The sequence below is a fragment of the Anarhichas minor genome, unplaced genomic scaffold (genome assembly GCF_050575085.1).
Source record: "Anarhichas minor isolate MPS153535 unplaced genomic scaffold, ASM5057508v1 ptg000043l, whole genome shotgun sequence".
Lineage (NCBI taxonomy): Eukaryota > Metazoa > Chordata > Actinopteri > Perciformes > Anarhichadidae > Anarhichas > Anarhichas minor.
In genome coordinates, this window is record NW_027466489.1 from 3,496,890 (window position 1) to 3,518,726 (window position 21,837).

Here is a 21,837-nt window from a genome sequence, read left to right on the forward strand (position 1 = left end):
AGGCCCATTGTCTTTTGTCCATAAAACCCTAATAATTACAAGTGAGAGAGGAGTATATGTTCATGCATGTATATGTGTCTGTCTAGTAGATCTTTATTATTGGACGTACAGTTTTTTTATGTTTTACACTTACTTTGGCAATGTAAAGAGACAGACAGAACGAGAGAAATGTATAAAGACAGGAGTGTGGTATTTGTTCAGGTCACCAGAGGTCACCATTGAGCGTTAGGCAGACTGTTGCCGTAAATAGAGCTCGGGCGATGGCGTATATATATTAGGATATACTGCAGACCGTGATGTTATGTTCTTCATGGTTTTTTTATCGTTTATTTTAGATAGTGATTATTGTACTCGGTTGATGCTGGATCAGGTGTATGGACCAGGTTTTCTGAGATGAGCTCCGCTGTGGTTTGGGATGCGCAGTGCGCCGCTTTGCGTCCGCTGCTGACTGGGGCTGCTGCAGTGTAAACAAGACTGTCCGAGCCTGCAGCGCTGCTGTCAGTGGGCGAAACGATAACGACACAGTGTCAATGGTAGTTGACTTCTCATCTTAAACGAGCACGGCTTCATAATGAAACCTCCGTGTTGTTGTTTTTCAGTGCGCAACGACTCAATATCTGCAGCGGAGAATCTGGCTTTCTTCTTTTTAATTCAACTGGACATCTGTCAGACAGCACATCTGCTCTTTCTAACTAAGTAGCCAGCAAACGTTCATCCTATCGCTGGATTAATCAGATGGACTTTGCTGTCGAGGAAGCAACAACTCCTTCTTGAATCAGGAAAATGAGTGACAACCAGGAAACATCAGATGCCGAGGAAGACACTACTCCGTCCGGGAGCGCGACCTTGCCGCTCCGGCCGCCGTGCGACCGTCTCCCTTGCAACAAGAGCAGCGTGTGCTCCCGCTCCTACTTCGTGGTAGTGATGGTCTTTTTTCACGTATACATCATTAATGTTATAGCACTGCTATTTTACGTTCACTATAACAGCGGGTCGGACGATGCCAACCAGAGTCGCGATGCTCCGAGCAGTAACCACCAGCACCCCGAGTCGCGGCGTCCGCCATCAAAGCCTGAGTTTCTGCGTGATGTTTCCCTAACAAGAATCGAGGGGATAAGGGTGAGCAATGTGATGATGCATCACTCATTCATTTATACCCTGTGCATTATCTCACACACACACACACACACACACACACACAATAAGCACCACCACATCACTTCTCTGATTCTTCTCTTAGGTGGGACACGTCCAGAAGGTGTCACTGGTGCCAAGCAAAGTGCATGAAATGCGGACTCTGAGTCTGAAACCGCTGCTGTTTGGTAAGAGCCGAAACACTCATGTGTCAAAACACATTTGCAGCTCACCCACATGAGCCTCGAGTGGCCAAAGAGTCTTTCCTCTTCTTATGATGATGTAAGCAAACATGCATTCACCACACACTCGTCCTTGTTTTCATTTTTCACAACTATCACCCTCAAACACATGGCCTAGTTTAAACATATGTGCACGCTCAGGTCGATCAAGGCTGAAAAAGGGTCAATAAGTCCTGAGGCTACTACCCCAGTTAAGAGCTCATATAAACAGATCGGGACATAACACAATTCAAAACATACATGTAGGCATTAGATGTGCTGGAGTAAAGATGGTATAAACATTTTGAAGTGGAAAAATGTAAAGCTTACTATATTGTTTGTTTTCGTCGTTCTCTTCATTAGTGTTTCGTTTTGGTAACAAGCATTTAACTGTTTATGACTGACTTTGATTTTGACTGGTTCAATGTTGATATGAATGGTTCCACTCTGGCTCTGCAAAACATGCAACTAATGAAATAATTGTCTATATTTGTGCTACAGCTAAATGTATTTCTGACTGCACATTTTCTGCTGATTATTTCCTCTATTAAACCTTACAAAATAGAGAAACATGTCTATTGCAATTTCGCAGAGGCCAAGCTGGTAACCCAAAGGCTTAAAGTGTACTTTCATGTGAGACAAAGTAGCAAATTCTTTAAGTGAAGTAGCTGGAAAAGGTTTATTAATTGAATATCGCAAAATTGCTGATTAATCTTCTGTTGTTTTACTAATTGATTAATTGACTTATCACTTTAGCTTTACTCTTTTTAAATGTTGAAGCAAGGGTCTGAGGACAGACGGTGTCGTATGCTGTGCAGATTGTAAAGCCCTTTGAAGCAAATTTGTGATGTTGGGTTACATAAATAAAATTGTCTGGATTTCTAGATAAAACTACAATACAATATGGTACGGTTGCAAATCAGAAAATTTGAAGCATGCAGCAGAGAAAATGCTGCAATCCTGTTAAGCCAAGAGATTTGACTCTGTGTATAACTGTCCGTCTGTGTTTTTCTACAGAGATCCCTGGGTTTCTGTCGGGGGATGAATGCCGTGTGGTAACGCAACTTGCACAGCTAAAGGGTCTAATGGAGAGTCAGCTAATGGTGCAAGACGGCCAGGAAGAGCTGGCCAAGGAGCTCAACCTCAGCCCAGAAGAGATCTTCAACCTTCTTGACATCAACCAGGATGGACAGTTGCAGCTCCATGAGGTGAATGTCAGTTAGTGGATCGTGAGCATGGACTGTATGACATGCAGTACTTTTTTTGGTTAACTCATCCTGTCGTTACTATCGTGCCTCCACTAGATACTGACTCATTCTCGAGTGAGGGACGGAATCTGGCTCACACCGGAGAATCTGAGAGAAATCTATGCTGGTCTCAAAGCTGACAAGGACGGTAATGGTAAGAAATCAACGTTGTCCTTTTTACAGAAATGCATCCATTTGCATAGCTATTATTTTGATTGACTATTTATTTTGTGTAAATATTTGTACTTCTTAAATTTAAGTATAATTTGAGAAATAATCTTAAACATTTTTATACACTTTACTAAAAGTGCTACCTAGTTTTACATCGCCAGGAGGGACAGCAGTGGTGAGTTTTGACAAAAATGTTGGGCAAGAACAATGAATATTGTTTGTCTCTGTATGGTAATATATTTTTAGTGTTTAAACACAGTAAAAAGTGCATACATTGACTGCACGGCATACCTCAGTAGTGTTACAAACACATTGTTTAAATCACTGATAATGTGCTTCCCAACCGTTTTGGCTTGTGACTGCTTAACCTGAGGCCATGTCTACTTATTACCCCTCTTTAAAGGTTAGGGTCTACTATGGACACAAGAGTCATTTTTAGAAGCATACGTGATACAGAGTATAGACACAGGTATTGAATATGAATGTGACCGGATAAAACCCATCTTAAACTAATTTTGGTCTTAGACTAAACATTGGAAATGCATCAGGACTCCAGAAAGGGCAGCAGGTCTCATTTAAAACACATCTAAACTAGATTATACACAGTATATCAAAGTGTAATGAAAAACTTTTTTCCCCTAAATTATGGTACAAGTTGTCAGTAACTCAAGAAATGAAAACTTACGCAAGGCATCAGAATATGTACATCTCATATTTTGGACAGGTTTGCTAAGTCTAGAAGAGTTCAGGCTTCTGAGCAATGATGCCTTCCAGCGCTTCCTGCTGCAGCGAGGGGTGAAGAGGAGTCAGCTGGTGAGGAACAGCAGACACACCTGGCTGTATCAGGGCAAAGGAGCACATCAGGTCCTCCAAGACATCAAGGCGAGGCAAGCAAGTCAAACCACTTTCTCCGATTGCTGTTGTGCTCGAATAACTGAAATATAAATAAGGTTTTTCACAAATCGAAAGGACAGTTTTAACACCTTTTCCCCCAGACTTCAATTTTTTTTTTCCATTACCTTTCTCCACCAAAGAGTGACTCGTCTCACTCGGCTCCCACCCGCATTAGTGGACCTCAGTGAGCCCCTCCAGGTGGTTCGCTATGAGGAGGGAGGACACTACCACGCCCACCACGACAGCGGCCCTGTGTATCCTGAAACAGCATGCACACACACGCGCCTCGCAGCGAACACCTCCACTCCTTTTGAGACGTCTTGCAGGTGAGATCCCTGAGGTGCACAGTGTTGGCTGAAGCAGCATTTCGCTACAATGATATCTATGAGTGTCCAGATCTGAATTCGTCTGCGCAGTGTGATTACTAAACTCCATTGTGACAGCTGGCATGTTAGTTTGTGTGACTCAACATTGTCAACCTGTAAAAATGTGTGTGCCTGCCTCTTGTTTGCAAAGTGTTGTATGTGTGTGTTTGTTTTTGCAACATACATGTATGTCAATTTAAATCTGTGTTGCACACCTAGGTACATCACAGTTCTCTTCTACCTGAACTCTGTCGAGGGGGGTGGGGAGACCGCATTCCCTGTGGCAGACAACAGGACCTATGATGAAGTGGTGCGTAATTGTGTGTGGGTAATGTGTAGGGAGAGCCCTGCAAAAGTAATGTGTACATACTGCGCATGTCTTTCATATCTGTGTTAACTCACACGTTTGTCAGCGAGTGCATGGCCCTGGCGTTGAACAGACTGTGTCACTGAGTTTGAATGTTTCGTTGTAGTCTCTCATACAGAATGACGTTGATCTTTTGGACACCAGAAGGAATTGTGACAAGAGCAACCTAAAGGTGAAGCCTACCAAAGGGACCGCTGTTTTCTGGTACAACTACCTTTCTGATGGAAAAGGTAGGATTGCGAACTTTGTTTCCATACTGTTGCAATGAAGATGCAAATCAGCAACTATTTCATTGTCATTTGATGGAGGAGCATATTTAGAATTTTTATTTCAAAAGTAACATTTTTCTTATATACACATTGTGTGCCACATTGTCTGTCAATATTAAAACACAAAGGTAAAGCCCATTTACTAACATTTAGTCTTGTAAATCCTATCACAAAATAATGCAAATTAAACCAGACTAAGAGATTACAGCTCTGCTAGCAGCTCTGTGTGAAGCTACACTTCGCCACAGTGGTGCTTTGAACTAGATGCTAATGTCAGCATGCTAACATGCTCGTGAAGACAACACTAACACACTGATGTTTGTCAGATGTAATGTTTAATAATGTATCTTCCATCTTAGTTTAGCATGTTAGCATGCACGCATTTGGTATTTATCACTAAACAGAAAGTACAGCTGATCGAGTGTTGCAGCTATTTGGCCATAAACCAATGAAGTGGACAAATTACCTTCATGGTAGCGCTAGATTAAACATCAGAGGATAATCAACGTCATTAAGATACATCGTCAAGGAACCATGAATATCTGTATAAAATCAATCTAGTAGATGTCGAGACATTTCAAGTGAGAACTTTGACTTAATGATGCCACTAGATGAAATGTTCGGGGTTCACCAACATTTTTATCACAATTCATACATAGTTACAGAGATCAGTCTGGATCATAGTGGCAGGCCGACATTGCATCCCTTAACCTGCCGCTCTAGCGTGAATAAAAACACGAAATCTGAAGTAGCAGTTTCTTATATTATTTTATTTTAATTCAATTCATCTTGGCAATTAACATGTCATTTTCATGTTTTTTGGCACAGAGTAAAAGTCGACGTATAAAACGCAGTCAAAAGGTTGAGATTCAAGCCCATAATCTAGAAAGACAGCTACACACAGTGAGAGTACAGCTCTATAAAACAGGTCATTTAAAATTGATTTCTGGCTCATTTAAACTAATAAATAAAATGAAATGTTAGTCGAGAGAATACAATTAATTAATATCGACCAACGAGTTGAGTGTGGTTGATAGTCATAACATCAGTGTGAGCTCTTTAAAGAACATGGTGCCATGATGTGAAGGATGTTGCTAACAAACATTCAATTATTATTATCATTATTATTTTTTCCCTAATAGGTTGGGTGGGACAGCAGGATGAATATGCACTGCATGGAGGCTGCGTGGTCACCCATGGCACTAAGTGGGTCGCAAATAAATGGATAAACATTGATCCGGATTACCAGCGGCAGGTTCGCTACCAGCAGCTGGTTTCACAGCAGCCAGAGGATGAGGATGATGAAGGTCCGACTCTGAACCCGAACCTACAGAGTTCTGATATCCATCAAGACTTGTAGCTCATAAACCAAATTTATACAAAAAAAACAACAAAAAATCTACCTAGCCTTCCTCAGTCATGTGCACAACTTCTTTGGCAAGATCCTCTGTGTCCAGTTTGTAGAGACAAGATGTATTCAGGGAATGAGGTCACAGTGGGTTTATGCAACTGTAAAGAGATGTTTTTGTTAAATATTGCTTGTATATTGTTATCTAGAGATGCACCAATACTGATATCTGTCTGATAATGACTCAAATAGCCGGATCAGGTATCGTCAATAGGCTGATCAGATACCATTATTTTAATAAATAACAGTTCAGTACATTTATATCTATATATTTATTTGTTACATTTTGTTTAACAAAGTTAGGAAAGCAATGTTTAAGTCAGGTCTGATGTTGCCTCACACATAAAAGACTGATCCCAGTCTCTTCCACACAGTGAGGCATACAGCTTATTCACTAAAATACTGGTATCAGTATCTGTATTGGGACCGAAAACGTCAGATCGGTGCATCCCTATTGTTATACTTCTATTTTTGAATCTCATATAATTTCCCTTTTTAGGAATGTTGCACTAGAAACTCATTAAAACAGTTGAGACAAAACAATCCCTTTGCATGCATTAGCTTCACAGATTGTCTGTTTGCTGTTGCTATGAGCAGAAATTGCACTTAAAAATTGAAATGGCTCCTGCAAACATTTCAATGTCCTTCCTTGTCAATGCTGCCATTACCAAAAAAGGCTCACACTGTCTGTGTGATGCATGTTGTCTTGTAATTGTTCCTTGAATTATTTTCTAACAGATTCTTCTTGAAAGGTATTGTTGAGAGGTTTCATTTTATTACTTGTATTTTTCTCAAAAAATGCACTCTATCGTCCTCCCACTTTGAATAAAGTTAAATTAAACTCATGTGTCTTCCTACTTTAAAGATAAGATTTATAAATATAAATGTAAGTCATCAATGGTTTTGTAGAGTTGTTCTGATGTCTAAAACAGTATTGTAAATGCCTCCGTTACAGTCTAAAATGCTGGATCAGGTATCGGAGATCATGTTATCTTGTCTTGATAACATGACATTATGCTGCATGACCTGAGCTAGGTCATGCAACAATGATAGCAATAATATCATCCATACAGGGTTGGTAGTATACAGCTGTTCAAAAATGAGAATATATATATTTTTAGTTTTGTAACGCACTGGTATTGTAATCAGTGTCGGGAAGGAAAAATGGTATCGGAACATCTCTGGTATCTATTCATTTACAAATAAAATGTCCTAAAAGTGTCTGATATTGCTCCCAGTCAATGTTGAGACAGTTGTTCAATCTTCAGTGCTGGATATCCAGTTTGGTTGAAGTCCTTAAAGCTTTGTGGTGCTGTATGTGTCCTGAAATCAAACAGTTTTTAGATTTAGTTAAAATGACATGATTAAACGTAACGTTTTTAGTTCAATGAAAATGATCGAGTTTTAACATTGGACCATCCAACTGAAGTGTCACCGAAACATGAGCTGAATATACTCACCACTGATGGCTCGTATCTGGGGAACGATGTTGCTCCGCGGTGGTCCAGACAGTAGAGCACAGCGTCATGAACGGAGACAAAGAGATGCCTCTTAGTAACTGACTCGGAGAAGAAGTCACCAAGCTCTAACTGTTCCACCAGAGTGGCTGAAGAGAAAACAGTTTAAAATCAAAAAAAATGACCACCGCAATGAGCCTTTTCATGTAGTAGAGGAAGTGATTTCACTCACGTTGACAACCAGCCATGTAGACATCTACGTCAATCTCACTGAAGTCCTGGAAAATCTGTCAATAATGTAAAAACAGAATATCTATCCTCATCAAAAGCTACCACTTAACAATCTTTAAAGTGCTACTAATCCTACTCAGTCTAATCTATCTCACAGTCAATCATACATGTTAAGTTAACGAACAACAGTAAAATATCATTTGTAACTAGAAGTTAATAAATTCCCATTTCAGTGACATCAGAACTTGCCCAGACTAAATTAAACCAAAATATTGAATCTTTCCCTTTCTCGTGAGAACAACAGGAATCTTTTTCTTCATTGTGTTTTTATCGTTTGAACTCAATCAATTTAAAAAATATGTCAGGACCGAATGATTGCAGACCTGTATTTACCTTTCTTATTGTTAAATAAACCTATCTTAAATCTATATATCAACATTGTAAAATTAGCTGTTAATAAGAAAACATAACTCCCAAGCTCTACTTGTAAGCTTCTCAAATTACACTTACAGTATTTATTAAAAGGATTCAACACCTGGATGACCTGAAAGCAAAAGGCTGTTCCCCTGAGGTTTCAAAACAAGGGAAAATGTGTCAATGAAGACCTTTTTAGTTATGTTTTACGTTTCATTCAGGGGATATTTCTCCCTGTTGTACTTACATTTTTCATAGTCTTGATAGCCACTGTGTCAATGAAGTTAGCCGTGGAGAGGTCGATAATGATGGAGTGAATGTCCCAGGTCCACTTGCCCAGTGACCCAAGAGAGACCCGCTCCAGATCGTGACTCAGCGTGTCCTCACTGCTGGAGCCCAGAGTGGTGGTGTCCCCGTCCTGCAGCTCAGACATCCACCCTAAACTGGTGGAGTCTGGTTCTCCTCCCTTCAGGTACTCCCATCTGCAGGGGCCGTCTGGTGTTTGAGGGGTGATAGGGATGACAAACACTGTCCCGTTCTCCCTCTCAGGCCAGCACTGCTCCTCCTCATCTGTAACGATCCCGTCCACGCATGTGGCCCCCCAGCGGCCGGCCTCTTCCTCCACAGAGACCACCGGCGCTCCAGACAGCTGTTTAGCAGCTCTCTGTGCCCGTCTCTGCAGAGTCGTATGTGAAAGAAATTATTCAAACTTCTGTTAAGTACTTGAGTACGTTGATTTTTTGGTAGCTTGGCCATTGGTCACCGACTGTAGTTCTGTCCAGTGTGACAGCAGGCACTCTTCAGACAACTACTTGCTATAACACACAGGACTGCGGTGCCACATAGAGGATAAGGTGACCAATAAGCCAAACACCAGAAAAAATAGTGTGGTCCATAAAATGTTTTGTACATTTTCTATGAACAATGGATTGTTTATAGCATACATACCTCTTTCTTGGCTTGCCTTTTTGCCCGTGTCTCAGCCCTTCTTTCTCTACGCCTCTGTTTGGCCTCCTGCCTCTTCTTGTAGATAATCATTTTACTGATGTCAAGCCCACTCTGAAAACAGATAAAGAAAAATAAAACATCATCTGCATCTTATTAAAATATAACAGGGAACAAAAACAAGAAATTATTGCTTTGATAAAGAAGAAATTAGAAGAGATTAGAGCGGGAACAATTAGTCAATTAGCTGATTAATTGATTGTCAGAAATTTAATCAGCAAGTATTTTGACAAAAGGTTAAAGGGAAAATGTGCCACCTTTTTTGTGTATGTCCTATCAATGTTGACGGTCGATTGAATCAATAAATTCCTCTGTGCGTGCTGTACTGACCCAGAAAGCAGCGCAGTTTGCAGCTGCAAAATCTGTTCTTCCTGCATCCAGCGCCCTCATTTGACATGACAGTGACGCAGTTGGATGGAAGGAAGAACTACAGACTATTTCAGCTTGGATTTCTGGTCTCCGCCTCTTCAGAGTTACAGTGTTTTGTCTGATTCGGATATTCAGCTGTATTTATTCAAGCCAGAGTATTCAGCTGAATAAATGCAGCGGAGAGAGGCCGAGGCCGCGGCTGCATTAGCCGCGCAAGAGAATATGGCCGGCGGGAACCCTCCGGGAGTCAGAATTGGTGCACAAGGCATCCTGGTATATGTAGGCACTGCTGGCACTGCTGGCACAGCTCTGAGAGAAGGAGAACTCAGCTTTTGTTCTCTTTCGCTGAGGAAGTTATTGCTTCAATTGACAACATTTACCATTTACACTGATCCACATCAAAAGTTGGCCTTTTTTTCCCCTTTAATGGTTTTAGTCAGTTTTCACGTAAAAACGCTAAACATATTTGTGGGTCCCGTCTCTCAAATGTGGGGATTTGCTGGTTTTCTTTGTCACATATGATATTAAACTGAATATCTTTGGGTTTTGGAGACCTTGGACATTTTTTACTTTGCATTGAAATACAATCATGAGATTACTAATTATTAATGAAAAACATACATCAGTTTCAGCCCTAGAGTAGATATATTATATAGTACTAGGAGGGAGAACAAACCTTTTCTTTCAGAGCCTCAAGGTAGAGATCAGCATTGGCGAAATATACCGTAGCAGAGGAGCGAAATATAGTAACACCTGGAATCTCTCTTGCCTGCCAAAAAGCAAAAAGTCATTAGCTTTTTTTGCGAAGTGAGAAGCTATAATGTATGATTTTCTATATTTCTGTCTCACCTCTCTGTGGGTCTCTATATCCACGTACAGTTCTGTACCTGGCACATTTCCCAGAACAGAGTATGTTGGCCTGAATGGAGTAAAAACAACATTATTATGTGTGCAATATGTTTTTATATAGTATTTAGTCTAATCTGGCAGTTCCTGCAGCCTAACATCAGTTACTATTATATTCTCTCTAACACACACACACACACACACACACACACACACAGTGTGACTCAGATATACTATGATGAGGTGCAGAGGAGTCTTACAGCTGAGTTCTGAAGATAACAGTCATCAGAGCAAAGATGATTGATGCTGCCAGACCCAGATCCAGATTGAGCAGCAAGGTTGACACCCAAGTGACCAACCACACCACCTGGGGGATGCAGTGTGACATTACGCATTCTTTAGTATGATTATGAAAAGGAAACAAGAATGACACATTTCCAGATTCAACACCACAGCAAATTCTGTCGCAGTTGGTGCTTTCATTTTTTAAATGAGTAATAAACTTCTCACCAGATCAATCTTGCTGCGTTTCCACAGTGTGCCAATGTCAGAGTACTGCTTGAACATCCCCTTTAGATTTACAAAGACGATTGCTGCAAGGACAGCCTGAAACAAGCACACCCACATGTTTACGTGATTAATCAGATGTGTACACAGAAGTGTGAATGAGGCAAATAAAAAAAATCCTTTACATTACACAAAAACATGTCATGCATCATAAATATTTACTGCAAATCGACAGAAAATATGAGTTGTAGAGCGACGAACCGTCGGCAGCTCCTGGAACAGAGGTCCAAGTTTCAGTATAGTCACCAACAGAATGAGAGCTGAGGCCACTCCAGCCATCTGCAAGAACAACACAAAGGTTGTTTCTGGTTTTATTGAAATATTGGTGTTTAACAGGCATATTAACATATTTGTTTGTTCATCAGAAATTAAGTCCATGGTTGGAGAATATCTTGACAGCACATATTACCAATATTTAGTACTCTAACAACTTTGAAGTCTGATTTTTAATACTTAATTGATTTGATATAATGTTCAGATAAATAACAAAAAACATCTCTGTGTACACAACGTTCCGGTATATTATCATTAGTTAACATTAGACAGGTTTACTGGTCTCCCTTCGGGAGCAATTTGGGGTCAAGTGTATTGCCCAAGGACACATCGACATGGACTAGAGGAGCCTAGAGGAGTCCTTCAATCAGAGCCTTCTGATTTTTTTTGTAGAGCATGGGCAGTTGTTTGTTTGCAATGTAACTAAAGTTTTGTTCATGTCTGACAAATGTGTCACCACTGCAACCACATTTGTTTTCAATAAAGTCCATGTGGACACACACACTAACTAACTAACAAAACTAACTAATTATGTTAATGCATAATACATGTTCAAAGGTAAAAACTACAGTACATGTTCTAGCATCCGTTTTGAATTTCCACATGATTGTTATAAACATAATGTGGCTATGTTTTCTTAAGGATCATTTCTTTTTTACCCTACCTCAATCATCCTCAAATGGGTCATATGTATTATATATTTGGAGTGTAACTACTGCATGTTGCATGTTCACAGTACTTGTGAGGCCATGCTGATGTAACCTTTTTACTTCTGTTGCTCACTCACTTGTGTTTTTCCTCCGGTGGTCTCTTGGATGAGACTTCGAGACATGGAGGCGCAGACAGAGAAGCACTGGAAGAAGCCTCCCACTGCATTACTGAGACCCAGCGCCACCAGCTCCTGCAGCATGGTGAGAACAAGAAACACAAGAATGAGCAGGAAAATACAGAGAGAAAGGAATGCAGAAGTATGATAAAGGTCCTGTATCTGCAGAATTAAACAGGACTTTAATAAGAGTTGTGGTTTACCTGGTTACTGTCCACATTGTATCCATGTTTCAGTGCAAATGTTTTGCCTAGTGAAACAGATATGGCATATCCAACCATGGCCAATGCAAAAGCGTCACCAATAACTTCTCCAAAAAGACTTGCATCTGGTACACTGGGATAACTTAGACTGGTGCAAAGGTAGAGGAGAAGGAAATGAGTTAGTACTAAACAAGCTGGAAATATGACTCAACAAATAATTACAGCGGTATAACTTGGACCCCAATGCTTACCCATTAGGAATTTCCCCAACAACTGAAATAGTGTAGTTGCTGTTCAAGTGGGTATAGCTTGATATTAATGTCGCTGCCACAATCTAAAGCCATAACAGAAAGCATACAGATCATAAACACAGACTCACACCAAAGCCAAATTTCACAACACGTCAGACCTTCAATAATTACAAATCTGGTGAATCATATGCTAGATGTGAACTTAATTATTAGCCATAAATAGTTCATTTTTTGCTGTGAACTGCACAAATGCAGAGGCCCGGGCACTACTGCTGATTCAGCTGTTTGGCTCCACAGTGTCTGTGCTTTTTCAGTGCTGCAACATCAGCAGCTACACAGAGCACAGAGGTGATAACATAAAGAGAGGCCGGAGAGTGTGTCCTCTTATCAACTGACCGTGATGAGCTCCACTGGGATCGGCACTGGCAGCTTCGGACTGAGAAAAGAGTTGAGCTCCTTGGCTGAAATCAGAAACACCATGGACACAGCGCTGACCAACAGTGTGGGAAGATGAGTGTGTGGCAGCAACATGCAAACATCCTTCAGAATCTAAAAATGGAATAAGGAAAAGCAGGAGATGGTTAAAGCCTACTACCGTACGCATTGAAACACACATGCTTAGCTGCACACAACTTATAGTTTTGTCATTTTAAGTCAGAATTCAGTATAAGATTACATATCCACCATGTTAACTTATTCACCAATGTATAACGTACACTTATGTTAAAATAAATACAAAATTTAGATTGTCATATATTTTTGCTTTTTATAACATTGTTGTGACCTGATGTCCTACTGGTTTACACATTTAATTGATCCGTGATATGTTCCACCTCAACAACATCCCGTTTCAAGCCCGAAGTACATCACAGCTCTGACCCCAAAACTAAACATGGAGAACTAGCATTCAGTTTTTATGCACCTGGAACAAACTGCTGCAACTTGCAGTTCTTTTAAATTAAGGCTAAAGACTTTTCTGTTGGCCGCTGGTATTTATTAAATCAAATAATTATTAATTCCTTGCACTGTATCTTGTATTATAACTCCTGTCTTATTATATTTGAGCTCGTTTTAAATCTCTATTCTATTCTAGTTTTCTACTATTTAGTGACGTTTTTTTATTCGTGTCTTGAATGTTACTTTTTTACATTATGACATTATCATATCAGTGCTGGTGTATCAACAAAAATGCAGCAATCAGAACCAAATCCTTGACAGTACTCACATACACCAGTGAAAAGGGCCCGCTGAATCGAATGGGTGAAACTCCAAAGATGTGCTTGAGTTGTGCCACCACAGCATGGGCTGCGGCTGCTGTTGTGTAAGCCCGCACCAGAGGTTCAGACAAGTATGTCTCCACAAATCCAAACTTTACCAAACCCAGTACCACCTATGCAAACAATAATTTATGTGAATGAGTATTGGCAGCTGTAAGAACGGAATACAACATCATGATTTCTGTGGGATGCTGTGTCCAGACCTGAATAAGTCCTCCCAGGACGGTGGTAGCAGCCGCCACCTGCACCCTGTACGAGTCCCGGGCAGTTATGTCCACCTCTGCAGTGACGTTGGTCCCATTCTTTATGAGGAAAGCCGAGTCTGGAGCAAGTCTCTCTGTCACACTACCCACCATGATGCTGAGCACAGTAAATGTACCTGAACACAATGAAAGATAGCAGCACATATCATTACAGGGGATATAATGGCTACAGTTACGTATCTCTCTCTCTTTCTACTTACCAATGGAGATATGGCGTGACGTTCCAAAAAAGAAGTAGATCAACGCTGGATAGAGGGACGAGTAGAGCCCAAATACAGGAGGTACAGAAGCCAACAATGCGTATGCCAAACCTGTGAAAAACAGAAGTTCTGTTACACCTGTCTCAGTATACTAATGAATATTCTTAAGAACCATTTTTTCTGTGGTATTACTGGCAAACGTAATCAGACGTCTTTGTGCAACATATTGCTTTTGAGTCAAAATGATACATTAGGTTTTTGTCATGTACCCTCATGTCATGAAATTCACTTATGTGATGACTGTGAAAAAATCTGACCTTTTTCTGTAGTATTGTGGATATAAACTCGACCATGATCGACTATTGTCATACCTTGTGGCAGGTGCATTATGCCCACACTGATGCCAGAGATGAGGTCTGGCATGCCGTAGTCCCAGATTGAGTACTTGGGCAGCCAGTACAACACAGGCAAGCTGCTCATCACACTTTGTTTCAGTTTGGGTGCTGTACATCTGGAAGAGATTTGAAGGATACACATTGACAAAAGTTTAGCTGATGTGTTAAAGCATAAATTTACTGACATTTTTTTTCTGGTTACTTTGACAAAAAGATCAGACCCGACATCTACATCAAAGTTACAAGATCAAGCCATAAAATGTGCCTTACCTTAAGGAGTCTTTAAGGCGTTCACTTAAAGAAGGGTGAGTGTCAGAGTATGTTTTTCTCTGCGTTACCTCTTCCAGTCTCTGCTCATCAAGCACTTCCCGCTCCACTCTGTATTTCCCAAGTCTGCGTGTTGAGTCCATTGAGCTGAATCTGTCAATATCTGTGTGCAACTTCAATGATTTTACTCTTTTAATATGCAGTAAAGGTGCTTTATTCCAAGACTTTACTACAAATGGTTCCCCAAACTGTCAAGAGGACAACTGTATCTGCATATGTACATCATATCGCCTAATGATTAACTATAGTCAGGCCGTTATGGGCAGAGCCTCTTCATGACAATGACGGCTGACCGGAAGAAGCAAAGGATGTAATTATAGTCTTAAAGTGGAAAAATATTAACTCTGTTGAATTTCAATGGATGTTTGACAGGTATTTTCCCCATGATTCCAGGTCTTTTTTTTCCCCATTCACTTGCAAAAGTAAAGCTAATGACCCATGAAGTGTAACCTTAAGCTCGAATTATATCGGACAAGTTAGTCTTTATGACGGCTACTTCTGAACAAAATACTTAAAATATTTAAAAACGAATCTACTAGTCAGTTAATATCCAACACAATGCTGGCAAGCCAGAAAGTAAAATGTATAAATACATAATATACAACCTTTATTATTATTATTAGTACAACAATTTTAATAATTCTGATTTTATGAAGCAAACTTAATAGATAAGGTCTGATTTTTGCACCGTGTGGGCATACAGTACACTGGGCCTTTAAGAAAGTGCCGTCATGAAATCTGAATCCGAGCTAGGAGCAATGTGTCATTTCAGTTATTCCAGAGCTGCACGCACGTGACCGAGGCAAACTAAGTAGAACAAAGAATTACTTTAATCTGTTATATCCAACATAATGGCAATGAGTCAAATGAGGAATGTCAAAATGATTCACAATATTTGTCACTGTCTTGGCTTAAAAACAAACACTCTCCTGGTCACTCAAACCCTTCTGACCTACTTGCTGTCCGCCTCAACAGTGTCTATTTTGGGTTAGCAGCTCAGAGGGCCACAACAGTGTAGGGGGTACATATCTTTGTCTCTTGCCAGAGCTCAGACCGTCTCTAACCCCCCTGACTGATACATTAGGCAACATCAACAACACGTGAAACACATGGATATTTACTTGTCTTTTTAGACCAAAGAGAGCAGAGGAGCTGGAGACTATGGTAAGGCTTTTTACAAGTGAATGCTGTATGATGTGAACAGATGTAATGCTAACTTATGAGACATTTGGACAATGGTGAATTTTGGTAGTATCTGTTACATCCAAAGCTAATTAGATATTCTGCTTTAATGTGTTTACAGGTTTGCCATTACTTAAGCCATTATGGGGAAGTGGTATTGTATTACTTAAATATGCGTTAATGGTTAAAATCTTTGTATTGTTACATTGATTTCTTATGGTTAATCAAGTAATACAATAATTACTTAATTATTTTATCTACATTTTCATTGTCAGAGTGCCAAGATTACCAAATGATCATAAATAAAGAGGTGATTTGACTAGCAGTTATAGCATTACAAGTACATTTCACACCAGCATGCGATTATTAAACTGCTGTCTGATATATTGATGGCTGCTATGCATTTGTTTCTGCTTTTTTTTCCAGAGACAACGTCCTGTAACTTTTTAAATATTGTTTCTAAAACAGTTGAGGGAAAATGGATCTCACGGCCAAACATGGGCTGGTGCTGCTCGACCAGCTGAGGAAGATGAGGGAGGGTGAGCATCTGACAGATGTGGTGCTGGTTGCCGAGGGCATCAGCTTTCCATGCCATCGGGTCGTTCTGTCCGCCTTCAGCCCGTACTTCCGTGTAATGTTCACATGCGGGCTGCGTGAGTGCAGCAACAGAGAAATATTCTTGCGTGACACCCCTGCAGACAGCCTGGCCCTCCTCTTGAACTACATGTACTGCTCCGATCTTCCTCTCACTAATGCCAATGTACAAGGCATCTCTATCGCAGCTTTTCTCCTGCAGATGGATGCCGTCTTCACTCGCTGCCAGCTGCACATGACCGAGAACATGGACGCCTCCAACTGCCTTGGTGTGTATTACTTTGCCCGTGACCTCGGTGCGGAGGAACTGGCTGACCATGCTCAGCGCTACCTGCGGCAGCACTTTGACCAAGTCTGCCAAAATGAGGAGGTCCTTGAGCTGGAGGCCCATCAGCTGGGAAAGCTCCTGACTTCCGATGACCTTAATGTTTCACAAGAAGAGACCATCCTGGATGTTGTCCTACGCTGGGTCAAACACACCACTCTGATGGATGGAGAGGTCCGTAACCTGCACCTTCCAGAGCTCCTGAGGAAAGTCCGTCTGCCACTGATAAATGCTGACTATTTAAGAGAGGCAATGAAGAGGAACACGGCCCTGGCAGATGCTGAATGTCTAGAGATTCTCAATCAAGCCTTGGAGGTCACAGCCATGCATCCCTCAGCTGCACCTCGTAAACTAAAGCTGCGGTACGGCATGGAGACCACAGATCTGCTGCTCTGTGTTGGAAACGACAGCGGCGGGATCAGGACAAGATACGGCAACTACACTGAGCGCAGCTTTTGCTATGCCCCATCCACAGGCCGAATCTACTACATCACTTCACCTCGCTATGCAGAGGCTCTGGGGTATGTGTGTGCCGGGGTTGTAACTGAAAGAAATGACATCATAGTGGCAGGAGAGGTAGGCGCACGAAGAATGGCCCGACAGGAGGACATGAATGTGAAGATTTACAGGTCAGATATTAGGTGACACACTTGATAACTCTATGTGTATTTGCACGCACACAGATGGCACTGATTGTTATCTTGGGTTGCCAGGTACAAAGTAGAGGCCCAAGGAAGCTGGGAGTGCCTGACGTCAGCCGAGTACCGTGATTCATACGCTCTGGGGTCACTGGGTGACACTCTGTACCTGCTGGGTGGGCAGATGAAGCTGAAGAACCAGTTTCTCATCACCAACTGTGTCGAGCGATGGTCTCTGCAAGGAGGACCCTGGCGCAGTGCAGCACCCCTGCCTATACCGTTAGCCTATCACAGCGTGGTCAGGATGAAAGATCGCCTTTATGTGATGGGTGGTCGAACTCCACAGGTGATGTCAAAACATATTTACACGCGTTAACTTCTTAGCAATTACTGTGAAACATAAAGAATCAGACTTGAACACATTTGACATAAGCTCGGTGTCTGTGTGCGACTCCTCTCTAACTGCACCTGTTCTGCTCCATCACCCCCTCCCTCCCCTTCAACCATCCAGTCATACCGGATGGATGATGAGCCCGACCGTCTTAGTAACCGCCTCCTGGAGTATGATCCAAACACAAATAAGTGGACAGAGCTGGGTCCCATGAAGCTCTCAAAGTACCGCTGCAGTGCTGTTGTACACAATGGAGAAATTTTCGTGATGGGTGATATTGTTTTGTTTTAATCTTTTAAATCTCTCTTGGAATGCATATATTGTGACATAAATTAAGCTGCATTGATTCCTGTAACAATTCTTAGTTACATCATATTTCAAAAGGATTCTTTTTGGTGATAAAACAAACTGTTTTGCAGGGGGTATTGGATGTGAGGGTTTGGATCGTGGACAATCACGCCGCTGCCTCGATGCTGTAGAGATCTACAACCCAGATGGAAATTATTGGAGGGATGGACCGCCTCTCCCATCTCCACAACTCTCACTGCGCACCAACGCCTCAAACGCAGGAGTGGTGGGAGGCAAGATCTACGTGTGTGGATACTACAAAGGAGCAGGTAATGAAAGAATAGACATATCCAATCATATTCAATGAATTAAGACTACATTACCCATTCTATTTCTTAACAACCTTTAGATCGTCATGATGACATAACGAAAGACATTTTGGTGCTGGACCCATGGGAAAACCGGTGGACTGTGGTGGCTCGGCAAGCTCTGATGCACGACAACTATGACGTCTGTTTAGTGGCAAATCTCAACCCAAGGGGACTTATGTCCCCACCTGCAGACTTGGTTAAACAGTGACACCCATGTCAGATCAAGTCAAAGTCTGTGTAGGAGAATTAGCGAAGGAAAATAATTATTAATTATTAAAGCACTTATTGCTGGGCCAAAGGCATTGTTTTTTTTTCAAGCAAAAAGGTTTTACTGCCCAACATGAAAGAGGATCTGCGGTCAGTGATTTGCACGTTGTTTTGAGAGATTGAGAACAGAAACACTTGTAAATAAAGTGTTTGTTATTTTAAATCTTAAACATCTGCAGAGATTGATCACCGGAATCCTGCAGCTGTTTGGCACAAAGTATTATCAGCAACACCAGGACATTATTTCTTGTGAAATTAACCAGACATACATTTTTGTTATAATTAGAGCTTCAACGATAAGTCGGTTGACAAAATGAATCGGCACAATCGTTTCAGTCACATTTCAAGCAAAAATACTGAACTTCTGAGTCCAGCTTCTCAAAACAAAGAAACTGAATATTTGCGTCTGAGAAAATGTGAATAAATGTGTTGACTATTTAACATTTCAGACTAATAAATTAACTAAAAGATAAATTGCACTTTATATGATAATGTATACAGCTCTAATTATAAGTATGGACTTTGATACAAATTATACCAAGTAAAAAAGTATTTGATCCATCTACTGCAGTGTAAATACTAACGATTTATCATAAATGAAATTGACAGAATACCAAATTGAATATTTATTGTATCAATTGTTCTTTTTGTGGAATGCTTGCTAAAGCATAATAAAATGTTTTCCTGCACCTTAACATTTATGGAGCATGAGTGTTTATTTGAAACAGACAATTCTTTGTTTATTTTTTAATATCACATCAACAGTATAAGTACAGAATAAATAAATATTTAAAAAAAAAAATCAGCTGACAGTTTAGTAAACAATATGTATTCTTTTATGTCAGCTGAATAACTTTAAATATGTTATTGTATTTGTGTGTGAGTCTGTGCTAAACGTACTTATCATGAGTACCTTTTAGACTCCTCCACCATAAGTATAAGACAACATTTATCAATGTTTTCATTCTTCAAGAAACTGAATCTCTCTACAACTATTATAACAGAGGTCATAAGTAATGATAAATAACACACTAAACCTTTCTGACTTTTACTCCAAACATAAGAGCACAGATGCGTCACTCTTGAATCCGTCACTCATCCTCTAAAAGCTTGAATCACAGTCCTTGTCAAACAACTGCCAGAGGCTTTCAGGTTTCACTGGGGTCCCTCTCTCGGACTCCGATGAGAGCTTCTCTAAAATGGATTCGATTCCTGCGAGGCACACGGAGCTGTTGCTGTCCTGAGACCAGCAGCTGAGAGGGGTGATGAAACACCCTTCAGCTATGGATCTCATACCCCTGCTTGGCATTTGAGGACAGTCTGGGTTGAGACTCTGCTGGCTGGTTAACATGTTCGGATCTCGACGCTCACAGAGTGATGTTGAAGCATTTTGTTGTTTGTCACAGTTCATGAGCGGGTCACGGTTTTCCTTCTTCACAGTGGACTTACTCCTTTGTGACAGCACCAACGGTCTCTTTTTGCGCTTTTTGTGGCCTCTCGGAGTGAATTTCTTCTTTATGATGTCGCTGGGATGCTGAGGGGGAACTTCGGCGTTAGTGTGTTCAGTGTTGTATGACCTGCGTCTAAGCTGCATGCCTTCCAGCTTGTCGTCTTGCAGGATGGTGGAGAACGGCTGCTCCAGCTCTGGTGACGTCTGGCTGGCATTGTCCGTCACTCCCTTGGGGCTGGCTTTGGCCGAGTGCTCTGAGACTAAGGTGCTGAGCAGCTTCAGAGCCTCTTCCAGCATGTTCCGTTCTCTCTCCTGCTCCTCTCTCAGACTCTCCACAGTACCCTTTAAGCTTTGCAGATTTGAACAGAGTTCTGCTGTGGTGTCCCCACGCTAAATGGTAAAAAATAAGTTTTATCTATAACATTTATTAACCACCAAAATCTACTTTGAGCCAACTGAAACTTCAGCAATCTTGTCCAAATGCTACAAACCTTTTGCGCAGTCTCCCCCAATTCAGTTAACATCTCTTTCTGGGAGTTCACTTTAGTCAGTAAAGTCTCAAACTGCAGAGAAATGTCACTCTGGAGACTGCTGAAATTATTTTGCACTGGAATGAATGAACAAAAAGACAGAAATCTGCTCAATATAAATTTTTAAAAAGTATGGAACCGTATATAAAATGTCCAAATTAGATGAAATGATGTGTGACCAATGTTTAATTATTGTGCCAAGAGCACCATCTACTGGCAATAATACATGTTTGCTCGTGGCCTTTTTTTACAGAATGCAGAGAGCAACTAGAAGTTCAATCATTCCAACAAGAAATACATTTTAAAAAAAATTAGGAAACTTACTTGTTGATGCAAAGTTGTCAAATTTTTGAAGGACCGTTTGACACACAGCAGTGTTTCTCTCTGTGCCAGTGACCAGTTGTTGGATCTGAAAAAAATGGCAGTGTTTGTTTTTAATCTACAAAAAAGGAACTGCATACTCCAAAAAGCAACAGAATGGATGCTTATCATCACTTACATTGTTGAGTGTTTCTCGAAAATGAGTACATTCTTTGGCTAAAATATCACTGTTAAAGCAAAGGACAGATATTAAAATATCAGAAGTGATTAGTCCGACTTCTTTTATAATCGTGTAAATTTGTAGTGAGTAGCATGTTTAAGTCACACCCATCCGTTTTCTCTTTTGCCCTTTTCTTGTCCTCTTCAAATGTATCCAGTATTCCAAAAGTTTTGCTCTTGTCCTTTAAGTCTCCAAACAGGAAAGGTTTAGTGTGATAACTGCTTGAAAACTTTGGGTCACTTCCCTAAATTAAAAAAAAGTAAAATGAAGTTAAGAGCTG

The 21,837-nt window shown here is 40.8% G+C and overlaps 3 protein-coding genes across 3 annotated transcripts; 2 read left to right on the forward strand and 1 right to left on the reverse strand.

Annotated features, from left to right (window-relative positions):
* The first annotated feature begins 241 nt into the window (after window positions 1-241).
* p4htmb (prolyl 4-hydroxylase, transmembrane b) lies at window positions 242-6,921 on the forward strand. The gene is made up of 9 exons (XM_076110536.1): window positions 242-1,119; window positions 1,241-1,322; window positions 2,373-2,563; window positions 2,660-2,756; window positions 3,498-3,660; window positions 3,808-3,993; window positions 4,252-4,342; window positions 4,506-4,629; window positions 5,811-6,921. Exons 1-9 carry the CDS (start codon window positions 784-786, stop codon window positions 6,026-6,028), a joined length of 1,488 nt encoding a protein of 495 aa, XP_075966651.1. The 5' UTR covers window positions 242-783; the 3' UTR covers window positions 6,029-6,921.
* Window positions 5,882-15,063, reverse strand: slc26a6l1 (solute carrier family 26 member 6, like 1). The gene is made up of 19 exons (XM_076110535.1): window positions 14,924-15,063; window positions 14,630-14,769; window positions 14,259-14,369; window positions 13,999-14,174; window positions 13,744-13,908; window positions 12,915-13,067; window positions 12,519-12,601; window positions 12,268-12,415; window positions 12,026-12,139; window positions 11,167-11,244; window positions 10,909-11,004; window positions 10,659-10,765; window positions 10,402-10,471; window positions 10,229-10,321; window positions 9,127-9,237; window positions 8,426-8,854; window positions 7,766-7,820; window positions 7,537-7,682; window positions 5,882-7,399 (listed from the first exon to the last, which is right to left on the reverse strand). Exons 1-19 carry the CDS (start codon window positions 15,061-15,063, stop codon window positions 7,373-7,375), a joined length of 2,442 nt encoding a protein of 813 aa, XP_075966650.1. The 3' UTR covers window positions 5,882-7,372.
* A 1,577-nt stretch (window positions 15,064-16,640) lies between these two features.
* Window positions 16,641-19,236, forward strand: kbtbd12 (kelch repeat and BTB (POZ) domain containing 12). Its single transcript, XM_076111174.1, has 5 exons — window positions 16,641-17,710; window positions 17,795-18,065; window positions 18,231-18,381; window positions 18,530-18,727; window positions 18,808-19,236. Exons 1-5 carry the CDS (start codon window positions 16,641-16,643, stop codon window positions 18,975-18,977), a joined length of 1,860 nt encoding a protein of 619 aa, XP_075967289.1. The 3' UTR covers window positions 18,978-19,236.
* The last annotated feature ends 2,601 nt before the right edge of the window (window positions 19,237-21,837 follow it).